The sequence below is a fragment of the Lycium barbarum genome, chromosome 3 (genome assembly GCF_019175385.1).
Source record: "Lycium barbarum isolate Lr01 chromosome 3, ASM1917538v2, whole genome shotgun sequence".
NCBI lineage: Eukaryota > Viridiplantae > Streptophyta > Magnoliopsida > Solanales > Solanaceae > Lycium > Lycium barbarum.
The window spans coordinates 138,743,993-138,760,179 of record NC_083339.1 but is presented as its reverse complement, the minus strand read 5'-3'; the positions used below and the strand labels follow the sequence as shown (position 1 = coordinate 138,760,179).

The 16,187-nt window shown below is 36.4% G+C and overlaps 2 protein-coding genes across 2 annotated transcripts; one reads left to right on the top strand and one right to left on the bottom strand.

The window, feature by feature from the left end:
* Positions 1 to 3,015: 3,015 nt before the first annotated feature.
* Positions 3,016 to 5,989, top strand: LOC132632937 (pentatricopeptide repeat-containing protein At3g47530-like). Its single transcript, XM_060349089.1, has 2 exons — positions 3,016 to 5,737; positions 5,773 to 5,989. The coding sequence occupies exon 1, from the start codon at positions 3,137 to 3,139 to the stop codon at positions 4,985 to 4,987; it is 1,851 nt and encodes a 616-aa protein (XP_060205072.1). The 5' UTR covers positions 3,016 to 3,136; the 3' UTR covers positions 4,988 to 5,737; positions 5,773 to 5,989.
* A 208-nt stretch (positions 5,990 to 6,197) lies between these two features.
* On the bottom strand, positions 6,198 to 14,388 carry LOC132632941 (malate dehydrogenase, chloroplastic-like). Its single transcript, XM_060349091.1, has 2 exons — positions 14,229 to 14,388; positions 6,198 to 7,676 (listed from the first exon to the last, which is right to left on the bottom strand). Exon 2 carries the CDS (start codon positions 7,666 to 7,668, stop codon positions 6,430 to 6,432), a length of 1,239 nt encoding a protein of 412 aa, XP_060205074.1. The 5' UTR covers positions 7,669 to 7,676; positions 14,229 to 14,388; the 3' UTR covers positions 6,198 to 6,429.
* Positions 14,389 to 16,187: the final 1,799 nt, after the last annotated feature.

Below are 16,187 nucleotides of genomic sequence, written 5' to 3'. Positions count from 1 at the left end.
CCACCCGACCGATCCATCCAAGCCTCCTACGCACCCACCCCCTCCCAAATTTTCTATTTCAGATATTTTATTTTACTTTTATAAAAAGTTTACAAAAAATGGGAAATTTTTTCTTACCCATCACCTCCCACTATCCCTCACCACAAACCACTCCCACGCCCTAACTACAACCCATCCCTACCACTCACCCCACACCAAATTTAACCACGCAAACTTTTCATTTTTATATATTTTTTATAAAGGTGAAATTAAAAAAAAACTTTTCGAAACTCTTTTTTTTTTTTTAGGGGGTTTTGTGGGTGGGGGGTTTGTTGGGGGGGGGGGGGAGTCGTAGAAAATAAAAATAAAAATCAAAACCTTTTTTAAAAAAAAAAAACTAATTTTTTTGGAGGGGTGGGGTGGGGAGGTGTGAGGGGGTTGGGTGGTGTGAACCCACCCCTCCCCCAAAAAACAATTAAGACTTTAAAAAAATAATTTTTTTGGGGGTGCTGGAGAGGTGGCGGGTGGCGGGTTGTGCATGGGATTGTGGGGGTGGTTGGGGTTTGGTGGTTGAGGGTGGGTTGAGTGGTTGTAGGGTGGTTGGTGAAATACCCAATTGTGGACTTGTTTTCTCTATTTCGATTAGGGAAGTCATTTTTTCATTTTTAAGAAACTTATTTTCTTAAATTTTTTTTTTTTTAAATTGTGACCAACCGAACATGAGAAAATATAAAAACATTTTTCGAAAATATTTTCCTCTCTACCGAACACACCCTTAATGTCATTTTCAAAAGCACAATGAGCTGAAAGTTCATATTAAGTACAATTAACCACATTTCAAATAAAAACAATTACTGGAGGATTATTTTGGTCAAAGTGAAAGAGGATGGTTACGAGTCCGGAACCAAAATGCCTCCAAAAAAACATTTTGAACCAAAATACTCCAACAAAAAAAAAGGTTACCAAAATACCCATAGCGCAGTAAAATACTGCGCTATAGCACTAACGGAGATGGGGCCGTTAAGTGCTATAGCGCAGTATTTTACTGTGTTATAGAAAAAAAAAAATTAGGTACTTCTATAACGCAGTAAAATACTGCGTTATAGAAGTACCAATTTTTTTTTTGTTTGTATAACGCAGTAAAATACTGCGTTATATAAACAGTACAAAAAAAAAAAAAAAAAATTGGCCAACTTTATTTTTTGCAACACTTAGTGTTATTTTTCATACTTTGACCAATAATTAGTCGTGTGTCAAGATTCCGAAACGTCAATATTTTATATAGAACCCGATATTTTTTTCTGCGTACAATATTGTAGGCCCAATACATCAAGGATACGTAGACGTTCGGATAGTCATTTTAGGGGTTGAAAAGGTGCCCGAAGTAAGTTTTGTTTGAAAAAACTTAGTGTTTTTTCCGTACTTTGACCAATGATTAGTCGTGTGTCAAGACTCCGAAACGTCAATATTTTATATAGAACCTGATATTTGTTTTCTGCGTACAATAATGTAGGCCCAATACATCAAGGTTACGTAGACGTTCGGATCGTCATTTTAGGGGTTGAAAAGGTGCCCGAAGTAAGTTTTATTTGAAAAAACTTAGTGTTTGACTGTAAGGTTAGTTTAGTCAACTTTATGTGTCGAGAAAATTAGTCAGCTTTATTTTCAAAAATTGAAACCGTAGAAGTGAAATTGACATTCACAGCTACATTACCCCGGGATTTTTACGTTGAAATTTATTGCGAATCACCATCTTATAAGTAAATAAAACTGAAAATTTCACGCTAATTTGGGGGAAAATCTAAATTGAATGGGATAAAAGGCGTTTTTTTTTAAATCGGCTCGGCCAAACCGCCTTGCGGCCGTTTGTCCGCGTAGATCTCGAAAAAATACGCAAGTTAAAAAAAAAACGCGTAAAACGGACGTCCGAGCGCAAAGTTATGACCATCTAAAGTTTGACGATTTTACAACTAGTTTTTCTCCCTATATTTTTTAGAATTATATTTATATTCAAAATAAAGTTATGTCTTGATTAAAAAATAACACGCTTAAATCAAAATCTTAAAAAATAAAGTTTCCAAACAAAACTTACTTCGGGTACCTTTTCAACCCCTAAAATGACTATCCGAGCGTCTACGTATTCTTGATGTATTGAGCCTACATTATTGTACGCAGAAAGAAATATCAGGTTCTATATAAAATATTGACGTTTCGGAGTCTTGACACACGACTAATCATTGGTCAAAGTATGGAAAAAAAACTAAGTTTTTTCAAACAAAACTTACTTCAGGCACCTTTTCAACCCTTAAAATGACGATCCGAACGTCTAAGTATCCTTGATGTATTGGACCTACATTATTGTACGCAAAAACAAATATCAGGTTCTATATAAAATATTGACGTTTCGGAGTCTTGACACACGACTAATTATTGGTCAAAGTATGAAAAAAAAACAAATTTTTTTCAAACAAAATTTACTTCGGGCACCTTTTCAACCCTAAAATGACGATCCGAACGTCTACGTATCCTTGATGTATTGGGCCTACATTATTGTACGCAGAAAAAATATATCAGGTTCTATATAAAATATTGACGTTTCGGAATCTTGACACACGACTAATTATTGGTCAAAGTATGAAAAATATCACTAAGTGTTGCAAAAAATAAAGTTGGCTAATTGTTTTTTTGTACTGTTTATATAACGCAGTATTTTACTGCGTTATACAAAAAAAAAAATTGATACTTCTATAACGCAGTATTTTATTGCGTTATAGAAAGAAAAAAAAAATTTGGTACTTTTATAACGGAGTATTTTACTGCGTTATAGAAGTACAAAAAAAAAAACAATTTTTTTCTATAACGCAGTAAAATACTGCGCTATAGCACTTAACGGCTCCGTCTCCGTTAGTACTATAGCGCAGTATTTTACTGCTCTATGGGTACTTTGATAATTCTTTTTTTTTTTTTTTCTTGAGGTATTTTGGTTCAAAATGTTTTTTTGGGGGCATTTTGGTTCCGGCCCGGATGGATACTCCGCAGTACATGTCATTTGACCTTTGAAAACAATAACCAGCTCAGCTGAAGATACAAGTGGTTCTTCAATTATTTTACTTAGTACTTCACAGTATAGTTAATTTGGTTAATATGGTAAATTAGAATGAGAGTAATCTCTTCTCGCCGTCTTTCTATATCAACCTTCCGCCACCTCTCTTCTCCTGCGGCAGCGCGTGTTGACCACCTCTCACAATCCATTCACGCGCCCTCAAATTCTCCTAGTCACTTACATACCAAGAAACCCGAACATTTAATTTCACTTACAAAGTCCCATTTACTACAAATCCATGCCCATCTCATCCACAACTCTCTTTTTCAAGATCCAATTTTTTTGTCAGCTTTCTTATTTCGTATTGCTCTCTCACCATTACATGATTTAACTTATGCTTGTCGGGTGTTTTCAAGATTTAGAAAACCCAATGTTTTCCAGTATAACATTATGATTAGAGCTTATGGAATGAGTGATTCACCTGGAAATGGTTTAAAGTTATATCAAGAAATGTTAAGGTCTGGTGTGTTGACGAATTCATTAACATCTTCGTTTGTTACAAATTGTTGTATAAAGATTGGGTCTTTATTTTGTGGGTTACAGATTCATGCTCGAATTTTGAGATATGGGCATCAATCTGATGGACGGTTGATGACTACATTAATGGATTTTTATTCAAGTAATGAGAAGTATAGTGAAGTTTGTAAAGTGTTCGATGAAATGTCTCAAAGAGATACAGTAGCTTGGAATGTGTTGATTTCTTGCTACATGCGTGACAGACGAACTAGGGATGCTTTGGGTGTGTTTGAGATGATGCGAAGCTCGTGTGAGTTCCAACCGGATGATGTTACTTGTTTGTTGTTACTTCAGGCTTGCGCGAATTTGAATGCATTGGCATTTGGTGAGGGAGTTCATAGGTATTGTGAAGAGCATGGCTTTGACAAGGCGATGAATATTTGTAATGCGCTTATAACTATGTATTCGCGGTGTGGTTGCGTTGAAAAGGCTTTTGAGGTGTTTAAGGGAATGGGTAAGAAAGATGTAGTGTCGTGGAGTGCGATGATATCGGGGTTGGCAAGCAACGGTTATGGAAGGGATGCAATTGAGGCATTTCGAGAGATGCAAAGAGTAGGTGTTTCCCCTGATGATCAGACTTTCACCGGGGTTCTTAATGCTTGCAGTCACTCTGGATTACTTGATGAGGGTAGGATGTTTTTCAATAGTATGAGCAAAGAGTTTGGGATTCCACCAAATATTCATCATTACGGGTGTGTGGTTGATCTAATGGGTCGTGCTGGTCTAGTTAATGAAGCTTACAACCTTATAAATTCGATGAAGGTCAAACCAGATGCAACAATATGGAGGACTTTATTAGGAGCTTGTAGGATTCATCGCGAAGCTGACCTAGGAGAACAAGTCATTGAGCATTTGATTGAACTTAAAGCACAAGAAGCTGGAGATTATGTACTGCTGTTGAATATTTATTCATCGCTTGGTGATTGGGATAAGGTAATTAACGTGAGAAAAATGATGAAGGAAAAGGGAATCCAAACCAACCCTGCTTGTAGTACTATTGAGTTCAGAGGGGAAATACATGAATTCGTTGCAAATGACTTTTTGCATCCAAGAAAGACTGAAATTTATGAGATGTTGGAAGAGATCAATCAGCAATTAAGGATAGCAGGATACGTTGCTGAGGCAATGTCAGAGTTGCACAATGTGGGTGTGGAAGAGAAGCAGATTGCATTATCTTATCACAGTGAGAAATTGGCTATTGCTTTTGGAGTTCTATCAACTCCACCTGGCACGTCTATAAGAGTTGCAAAAGATCTCCGAATTTGTGTTGACTGCCATAATTTTGCCAAGATGTTGTCAGCAGTCTATAATCGGGAAGTTGTTATTAGAGATCGTAACCGTTTCCATCATTTCAGAGAAGGTCGATGCTCTTGCAATGACTATTGGTAATTGCAGAATGTTTAAAGGACTCATAAAGATTATCTTTTGGACGGATGATGAGAATGATGTTGAATGTCGTATTGGACAGAACCACACGATAATATCAGTTTCGCATTAATCATGCATCAGGAGATCTCTCTTACGGGAAAGGAAGAATCCCATTGTGCAGAGAAAAACTCTAGTGGCGGAATTTCCCTGTGGTTATGGACTGAACTGAACGAGATTCAAGCTGGGAAAATTGTTGAATTTGCCAAAAGGAAAATGGTGACTGTAAAAGGGTTGCGATCAAATCAATGATTTCAACCAAAAAAGTAACTTTAAGAAGAAATTATGTAACCAAAATCCCCACAAAGGCAACCACACCACTCGCGCCAAATCTCGTGTCTTCTAATCTTATTGGAGACTTAAGTTCCCTGGAATTTTAGATGTGTTGCTTATGTTAAAAAGCTGAAATCAGTCCCTCCTATTAACCAATGATGATTTCTTTTTTCATAAAAGAAGCAGCATATTACTCTACGCACTTTACTGAGAGCATCATTATTGCCCCCTGCAAAAGTTTCTAATATAAATTCAAGAGTCGAGAAAATCATAGCAGAAGAGTTGAGAGAGTCGAACTCCTGAATAAAATTTCTGATTCAACAGTCGGGAAAATCATAATAGAAGAAGCGGGGACAGTGTAAGTACTCATCGATGGTTCCTTTCCGGTGTTCAATTCCATCCATAAGCATCCGACTCGTCAAAACGGATAAATTTACAGAGGTAAAAATGTATCACTCTGGTAAAAAAATTGTGAGGTAAAAATGTATCACTCTGGTAAAAAAATTGTGATCATTCAAAGTTGATGTATCTATCGTTAGTGGTGACATAGAGTATCTTGTTCTGGTTGGAAGATTCGTTCTTGAAGTTTTGAGAGAATTGACTTCCTATTCAGGGAATTTTATTTTGTTCATGTTTTGTGCATCATGTTTATTTTGGACATCACCACAATCTAATCAATCAAATATGCCTCAATACCAATCAATTATTTTCCAAAAAATACTCAAACTCTTACAAGTACAGACATTGAGATGAAGCTTCGCCATGAAATTCACTGTAAGAAGCCAAAAATTGGGGGAAGCAAAGTGAATAGAATACTCACTTTTAGCATAATTAAATTTCAGAATGAATCAAAGCACTTCCTGCATTTTCATCACACAAAAACCACAAAGACACGCTCAGATTATAGAAAGATAGAAAGACTTGATTTAACAAGAAAGAAGGAACATGACAAGAGTGCCTCAACGTCGTCACTTAGTTTTACATACCGCAAAGGAGACACAATTCTACAACACTATTGTTTTCTCCGTAACAGAAGCAATTTCAACTCAACTGCAAAACTGGAATTGTCGACCATTATGAATTTTGCTAAATTACTTTATTCCTGTCATCATTTCTTCAGCATGTATTATAATCTAAGCAGCTACAGGTTCCTTCTGAACAAAACCTACACCCTTCTCAATGCTAGCCTTCAATTCTGGCTTTAAAGCATCCAGAGCTTTCTGTTCGTACTCTGTCAATCCTTGAAGGTCAGATGAAATCAAAGCCTCAACCCCGTCTTTTCCTATTTTAATCCTTGAAGCAAAGAATGGAAGCTCTGATAGGTCAGACTGCACAAAAGCACACTCATAGACATCACTATCTCCATCAAGAGCACGGAGTGTGGACTCAACAAATCTTGCTGCTGCGTAAGCCATGGAAAGTGTAGCAGACCCTGCACCAGCCTTTGCCTCCACAACTTCTGTGCCAGCATTTTGAATCCTCACAGTTAGCTCCTGAACTTCTTCATCAGTGAAAGTAGTTGATGGTTTTGTCTTTGATAACAAAGGCAAGATGGTAATACCAGCATGGCCACCCACAACTGGGACATCTACGTCAATAAGCCTCAAATCTTTCTTCTGAGCAACAAATGTGTTTGCCCTGACTACATCAAGGGTGGTAACACCAAAAAGCTTTTTAGGATCATAAACACCCTTTTGCTTCAACACCTCTGCTGCAATTGGCACTGTGGAGTTGACTGGATTGCTAATGATGTGGATAAATGCATCAGGGCAGTGATCAGCAACAGCCTCAACCAATGTCTTCACAATGTTTGCATTAATGTTAAACAGGTCATCACGTGTCATACCTGGCTTTCTTGGAACGCCAGCAGGTATGACCACCACGTTTACACCTTTCAAGCAGTTTGCCAATTCAGCAGCACCAGTGAAATCTGAAACTTGGGAGGGAGTGTTGCAGTGACTGAGATCAGCCGCAACTCCTTTAACATTAGCTATATCATAAAGGTTCAGCTCTGAAACTAATGGTGACATCTTGACAAGAAGAGCCAAAGGCTGGCCAATACCACCACTGGCTCCAAGAATAGCCACTTTGTAAGATGCTTGAGGCTGAACACAGTTACCATATCCCTTGTTTTCTTTGTGGGCCTTTGGAGTAATAGATTGTTTAAGGACTGCAACACTTTCGTTCCCAAGAAAGGACGATTCTGATTCACAGCTTACAGTTGTTGCAGCCTTCAAGCCACTGAAACTCCTAAGGTTGTTTTTGGCGTTGAATTTCACACCAAAGGCTTTTGATTGTGATACTGAGCTCCCTTTGCAGCCAAGAGATTTGGTTGAGCCAACTGAGAAAGTAGTTGCTGATGTTGCTGCCATTTCAGACCCTGCAAAGCAGAAACTAGATATTAATTTTCTATCGAGAATTTTTGACATTATATACCACATCTGATGCATGAGGAATCTGCCCTATCTGATACACAAAAGCAAGCGACATTGCATGAATAAAGAATCAGTAATACGTACATGCCACTGGGTGCTTCGTTCAGTTTCCCATAATAGATAAACTTAGCATCTAAAGGTGCACATCAAGTTAAATGAAACAGGGCTTCTCTTTCCACCAGGAATCCAGGTTATAACCGTCTCCCTCTAGATTACCACTTGAGGGATCTTACTTCTAGTTTCCAAAATAATACTCAAGTACTAACATTTCTACCATTTTACTGTTTGTTAGCTGTATTAACCCTGAGTATCACTTTACCACTGTTCTCCTAACACTTCATATTAACATCATTACTAAAATAATGCAAGAATTTGGAAGTAGCATTTCTCAGAAAAATATAATGCACTAGAAAGGATAGCCTTGTAAAAGTAAAAGTAGGAAGGAGAAAATTCCTCTTTTTATAATCGAGAAATCACCGAGCACCAGTAGCGCACAGTTTGAAACTATCTCCACTTACTTGACAAAGTTTGAAGCCATGAGGTACTGCACTCTTACCACTTAGCAATTAGGGGACCTTAAATTCTTCATAAAAATTATAAAGTTGATGTTTTCTTTCCTAAATGATAGGTATAGCACATGTCACTTGATTATGAAAACAAAACAAGTAAATATTTGTTTTGTGCTGTAGAAAAGAAAACAAATGAACTGGGGGATGCATTTTTGGGATTAAGGAATTGTAGGTTGTTACACCTCGAAAATTTTTGCGTCGTAAGTAAACTAACGTAATAAGCCCGGAGAGGTTATGGAACCCTTATAAGGTTAAGGAAGACTTCTAATAAGTGTCTAAAGGTTTCGGGATCAAGCGAATCGAAGAAATTAAGTTTGTCGAAATTTTGAAAAAACTTGGCAGAAATTCTGATCCTACTTGAGAGAGATATATCTCCTAGAGTATGAGGAGTTATGGAATGCAACAAACCGTTCGTCGATACGACATTGGAGCACAAAATTATCGGCGTTTCAAGATAGGCTGCCAGAGGCTTCTCAGCGGGCCCCATTTGGAAGGCGGTGGAACCGACCTTCAAGGGGTATAAATACCCCATTCCCCTCATTTTATCATCATTCTACACTCCCTTGAGCTCTAGAAACCTCTACAAATATTTCTTAAACACTTACAGCCCCTTAGATCAAAAATTCAACAAGATTACACAAAACTAGTTCATGAAAAGTGATTGTTCGTGCTTCTACTTGATGTTGTGGTGAGTTTGGTCTTGAAGCAAGTTCTTCAAGTATAAGGTATGTTCTTCATCTTAAATTTGATATTGAGTTGTTTTTGGAGGATTTTAATGGTTTAAAGTGAAGGAAAACATAGTATAAAGGTCGTAGTTTGATATGTTGATGTTGTTGGCTTATGGGCTGATTTTCGAAGGAAGTCTTGGACGGATTTGTATATGTTTATCATGTAGTATCTTGATTATGTTATTGATGTTTGGGAGCTGTTTTGGAATTGGTTGGAGTGGATAATATAGGGGAAATGCCGTCCGAATTTTGTTAACTTATTAACCTAAGTTTGAGTGTGAAAGTGTTCCTATGGCCTGATTGTTGTATGAATCATCTTGGATGTAGATTTGCAGGCTCGGAAAGGTAGACTTGAGTGGCTAAGTAAGCAGCGAGGCATGTTAAGGCTGTTTCTTTCTTTCTTAAAGCATGATCCGATTGTTATGAACTTTCACAAATGATGTCCATAATGATTCCTCTCATAGAAATGCTAAAGCTTATATTCTCAATGTTCTCTTATGATATCATTGAGGTTGGTCTCATCTTATGATTATTGTTCCTTCAAGGTGAGATATGTTCATGACATTAGCTCCATAATGGTAATCGCAGGTATAACGACCTTACGTCACTCCGATGAATTCAGAAATGTGTTCTCAAGGAATGTTTTGCAAGACATGAATAGTATACTAGTTATAGGATTCTCTAATGAAGTACTTAATGTTAGAAGGTAGGCTTATGATGCAGCCAGGAATTGGCTAAGGTTTAGGTAATCGGGAAGAAGTCCTGATGGCCCGAAAATGTGTTTATAAGTCTTATGTGATCATGTAGGCATCAACATATAAGTAGTGACCATCACGGGTGTATAAGAGTTACTATGTTAGTTATATGATCCCTAATAGGGCATATGATATTAGAAAGTAAAGCTTATAACGTATTCGCGAGGTAGTCAAGGTGGGGTCAATTCAGAAGGTGTTCCAACAATTTAGAAGTACGTTTATAAGACTAAGGGTGACATAGAAGCTAATTGATAAAGAACGAACACTCAAAGTGTGTAAAGGGTACCTATAGGGGATATTTGGATAGGGTTGCACGTTACGCAACACATGTATTCATATTTGGATCGGGCTGTACGTTCCGCAACACATGCATTCATATTTGGATCGGGTTACACGTTCCGCAGCACATGCATTCATATTTACCACTAGTCTACGGCCAGTTGGGCAGATTATGTATATGTATTTACCACTATGCTACGGCTGGTTGGGCAGTTATTACCATTGAGCTACGGCCGGTTGGACAGTTACCATTGATCAGTTGGGCAGTGCGCTCTACCATCGGGAGATAACTAGATGGGCAGTTACCACTGATCAATTGGGCAGATAGTACCAGGAGGATAAGTAGGCCAGAGCCAAAGTATTGTACATAGATATAGCTAAGCACAGGAGAGTATAGAGAGACATAGATGCTAAATCCTCATTGATAAGTCAGAAGCGCCAGGTTGATTCTTATCCTTCCTCCTTTCAGTATATGTTTATTATGTTATATTTTCGCCTTACATACACGGTACATTATTCGTACTGACATCCCTTTGTTGGGGGGCGTTGCGTTTCATGCCCGCAGGTCTTGAGATACAGGTTGACGGATCTCTCAGTAGGATACAACTCAGTAGGCAGTGTCGTGGCACTCCACTTGCTAGGAGTTGCTCTGTGAGTCAGCATGGTTGCATATGCATTTGCATGGGTATGGCAGGGCCCTGTCCCAACCACATTATGTCATGTACTCCAGTAGAGACTCGTAGACAGATATGCACAGTTAGATGTCCTAAGGCCATCTCGGTCTATATTTTGTTGTATCATTAATATGGATAGTCTTGCCAGCATATGTACTTGAGATTAGCTTGATGACATGTATATTATGTTTTGGGCTTGTGTCCCATACAGCTGATGGTATCTACGAGTTAGCATTATGGCCCACTCAGGTATGATTAAGAGATGCATGTATGTGGTGCTCGGTAGGTTAGCTCCGGGTGCCCGTCATGGCCCTCCGGTTGGGTCGTGACAGAAGGAAGCTAACATCATTGGCATATCTCACCTTGAAGGAACAATAATCATAAGATGAGACCAACCTCAATGATATCATAAGAGAACATCGAGATTATAAGCTTCTAGCATTTCTATGAAAGGAATCATTATGGGCATCATTTGCGAAAGTTCATAACAATAGGATCCTGCCTTAAGAAAGAAAGGGACTGCCTTAACATGCCTTGCTGCTTACTTAGCCACTCAAAGTCTACCTTCCGAGCCTGCAAATCTACATCCAAGATGATTCATTCAACAATCAGGCCATAGGAACACTTTCTGACTCAAACTTAGCTACTTAATAAGTTAACGAAATTCAGACAGCATTTTCCTATTATCCACTCCAACCAATTCCAAAACAGCTCCCAAACATCAATAACAACATCAACAATAACAGAATCAAGATACTACATGACAAACATATACAAATCCGTCCAAGACTTCCTTCGAAAATCAGCCCATAAGCTAACATCAACATATCAAACTACGACCTTTATACTATGTTTTCCTTCACTTTAAACCATTAAAATCCTCCAAAAACAACTCAATATCAAAGTCAAGACGAAGAACATACCTTATACTTGAAGAACTTCAACTCACACAACTTGCTTCAAGACCAAACTCACCACAACATCAAGTAGAAGCAAGAACAATCACTTTTCATGAACTAGTTTTGTGTAATCTTGTTGAATTCTTGATCTAAGGGGTTGTAAGTGTTTAAGAAATATATATGGAGGTTTCTAGAGCTCAAGGGAGTGTAGAATGATGATAAAATGAGGGGAATGGGGGTATTTATACCCTTTGAAGGTCAGTTCCACCGCCTTCAAAATGAGGCCCGCGGAGAAGCCATCTGACAACCTATCTTGAAACGCCCATAACTTCCTACTCCGATGTCATATCGACGAACGGTTTGTTGCACTGAAAACAAGACTCCATGAACTTCAATTTACATAGGTTATGCATTCCATAACTCCTCATATTCTAGGAGATATACTTCTCTCAAGTTGGATCAGAATTCCTGTCCAAAATTCTGCCAAGTTTTTCCAAAATTTCGACAAACTTAATTTCTTCGATTTGCTTGATCCGGAAACCTTTAGACACTTGCTTAGCACTTGTTAGAAGTCTTCCTTAACCTTATAAGGGTTCCATAACCTCTCCGGCTTACGTTAGTTTACTTATGACGCAAACGACGCAAAATTTTTTGAGGTATAACATAGGTCAACATGCAGCTTGCTTAAAATAGGGGTGTGGATGCTTATATACAATAGAACAGAATAACAAGGTGGCTCGGAAAATTTATCTGAATATTAATTGGATGAAAAATGTTTCCGTGCTAAAGGATCAGATCACAACATGTGAAAGTGGGTTAAAAGAGTTTAGAACTGCAATAGTGCCAAATGTTTTCGACTTAGAATAAGATGCAAAGATGAACTGAGGGGACTATCTGTTTTGAAAAGAGTGCAATTGCATAGATGCAACCAAATCTGAAAACCCCTATACCTAATCACAGAGGAATCAACTGAAGAAGAAGGCCAAACTATTCCAAAAACAAGAGTGCAGATATTAATGAGTTGAGTATTCTCTCTTAAGAAAGTTGACATTGTATAGACACAGCCAAAAACTGAATTCCACAACATATATCTGGCACAGGATTACTAACGGAAGAAACTAGGGGGTAGATTGAACGGTGTCAAAAACAAAAGGGCAGGTATTGATATGAAGATTAGACAAGATAAATAGTGGTCCACACTGCTATGGTGCTGCCAACAGCTAAAGTTGGTTTTCAATACTAAAAAGAAGAAGAAAAAGAAGGGATTAATACTAAAAGTATAGCGCAGTGCTCATAATAGAAAGTTTTGTATAGCAACAACAATAAAGGACATCTGACCAGCTTCAAATGGAATAGAAAACACATTCGCTTGTCAGCTTAGCTAATCAGACAAATCAAACCAATTATTCTGCCACAGCAGTTTCTATAACAAACCTTTCCACAAAAAAGAAAAAAAACTAGCAACATGGACCAAATAATAACCATTTTATCCCAAAAGAGATATAGAGTCCAGGATGTTGTCCACACCCCTAATAAAATCCTCACTTAAGACACTCAAGAAAATTGTTTCAATTCTAATAGTAACTCATATTAATAATTGGTACAAAGCACAGTAAAGGCGACCGCAGACATATCTTTGATGCCACCCTATCACCACTAAAACAGAGGCATCTACGTCGTACACATAGGCACTACTCTAGTCTTCAGCAAATAAGGAGTACGAAAGGTGATACAGAAATAGATATCGGAGAAAGATGGACCCTGATTGCAAAAGATACAGAAGGACAAAGTAGTATAATGATACAGGGGTATTCCATCACAAAAAGGCACATAAACAGGACTTAAAACCAAAATATTTTCCTTCCAAAACTAGACATGCTATTTTCAACCAAGGAATTTATCCACATTTGAATTTCAAATGTGAGAAAATTGGTGATGCTGACTGTGCAAAAATAGACAATATTTGGAATAGAAGAAATAAGAAAGTTAAAATCAGTATGTAAAAGTGTATTTCTAGAATATAACACGCATCAGGCACCTGTAACTACTAGATCAGATCCTTGTTTCACTCTCTGTTTCTGTGAGAGATAGCAAATGGATGGTAATAATCGATGAGCTAATTAAAATGGATAACTGGACGCACAGACATATAAAATTCGTCAAATAGAACTGATTAAGTACGAAATTGTATATGACAAGAATATCATAGTAGAAAACACAAAAAAGCACAATAGCTCCCTTAGAATTCACCTCACAAGTTTACATGACTTCAAACATGCATGTTCACATAATTATCCTTTCATCATAGCGATTTGCAAAATAGATAGAAGCAAGCTGGAAGAGATCGGATTATTCCTAGTTTGATTGCAAACTCATAATCATATCTAAGGAATAAATATATAAAAAAAAAAAGGTTTAACAGATCTAAAGCTGCAACAAACAAAACACACACGTAAAAAGGTTGATTCACATCACACATTTTATTAAATTCCACAGATCCAAAAAAATCAGAAAGAAAATGAAGGAATTGCTGCAAAAAAAGTAATAGAAAAATTGAAGACGTAAATCTAAGAGGGAATACGGAATTAATTACCTTAGGGGGGAAATTCGGCGGAACTGGAAAGTGAAATGGAAGAAAGGAGAGAGGAAAGACAAAATTTGGAGTTAGGCCTGAAAGAAATATATCAGTAGTAGGAGGGGTTAGGCAGGTGACTTAAAAAGGGGGTAGGTTTTTTCATGTAGAGACACGCTGAGTAGGTGTACTAGTGGCACAAGTACTTTTCATACTATATGGCTCTCCGTCAAAAGGCACCTCGATCACATCGACTGATGACGCTTGCAATACTTCTTCCAGACTTTTTATATACACCCCTTAAAAAAACATTTATTTATAAAAATTTTAAAATATTTTTACTAATTTATTTTTAATTAAATATCTAAGAAAAAAAGTAGATTTTTTTTTTAATGATTCTTGATTATGTAAATAAATTATTTTTAAAAAAAAATTATTTTTTAATTACAAAAGGTTAGGGGAAGGCGAAATGGGGGAGGAAATTATAACGTAGGGATTCGAACCCCCACCAATAACATGAAAGTTCAGGTAACCAACCAATTGAAATATTAATAAGAATCATTTTAGAAGAAGAAGATTAATTTCTTCTTAAAATTCTGAAACATCACTTATTTTTTTGAAATAAAATGAAAATTTTAAAAAGTCATTTATTATTATGAAATTAAGGGAGTAATATTCAACGGTGGGGCGCTAAACACAAACGGAATCTGCCCTTCTTTGATTCCTTTTCGTCTCCTTCTTTGCTTCATTTACATCCGTCCAATATAAAATCATTTTCTTTTTTCTTTTTTTCTTTTAAATTTTACAACGTCAAACATTTCTCATGCTCTTTCCTTTTTAATATGATTAAGGTAAGTGTGATAATTTAATTTATTTTCGAAGATAACTTATTCTTAAACTTTTTACTACTCTTTATGATACATTTTTACAGTCACATAAGTATGATTTTTTACAGTCCAATTATATGAGACACTTTTTTGAAAAAAAAAATTGTCACAAAAATAATGTCACATTTTTATATATAAGAATAATTTAAAATTAAAATTTTATTTTATCTTTAATAAAATTATTTATAGTTATATAAATACCAAAGACTTGTTTTAGATCAAAAGTTTTAAAATATTATTTAATTTAAAATTTGTGCTCAGTGACACTATGACATAATGAATACACATAAAATGTTTTTTCTAATTTCATGTTCAATCAAATAATCTTACGTCAAATAAATGGAGGGAGTACTATTTTTGTGGTAATACTATTGTTAGAACGCTTAAGATTTTCGAAAATCAAATTTAGATTTTACCGATTGAAGTCATAAGTTTAATAACCATAAATTCTCGTTTAACTAAATAAAGTCAAAACTATATTTTAGAGTTCGTATCGTGCCTAATCAATAGTGTTAGGCATGTGTTACGATCTCACCTCATTTGGTCCACAAACCTAACATTGGAAACATTGACCGGATTGGGTTTCAGTTTTCTTCTCTAGACTAGACTCCAACCTAGGGCCTCAAGGGGCCATTTGGTCAGAGAGATTCAGAAAATGAATCTCAATATATATAAAAATATAATATGTGGCGGGATGAATTAGAAACAATAATATAAAAATAATTCCTGTATATCTAATATAATGTTTGATTACCGATATTAGGTAATACTCATATTAGATTATGTAGTAATCTATGTATCCTTTTATACCGGATAAATTGTAAAGTATAAAATGAGTTTAATATAGAGATTAAAGTATTTATAGACAAAATGTTTTTAAAATGATAAGCTCTACATAGCATTTCCAGCATAATAATTCTCTCTACATTATCATTATTGGTATATCAATCTCCATTATTCACAACATAAATAATTATTGTTCCATAGTCTCGCTCTCGCATAGCGCATAAGAACCGAAGGACGCCTCGGATTCAATATACACCAAAGGTCATTTGCTTTGAAGTATAAGAAAATAATCTTGTAGCTTTTGGTT

Coding starts and splice junctions, on each gene's coding strand:
- LOC132632937 (XM_060349089.1), top strand. CDS start 3,137: ATGAGAGTAATCTCTTCTCGCCGTCTTTCTATATCAACCTTCCGCCAC.
- LOC132632941 (XM_060349091.1), bottom strand. CDS start 7,668: ATGGCAGCAACATCAGCAACTACTTTCTCAGTTGGCTCAACCAAATCT.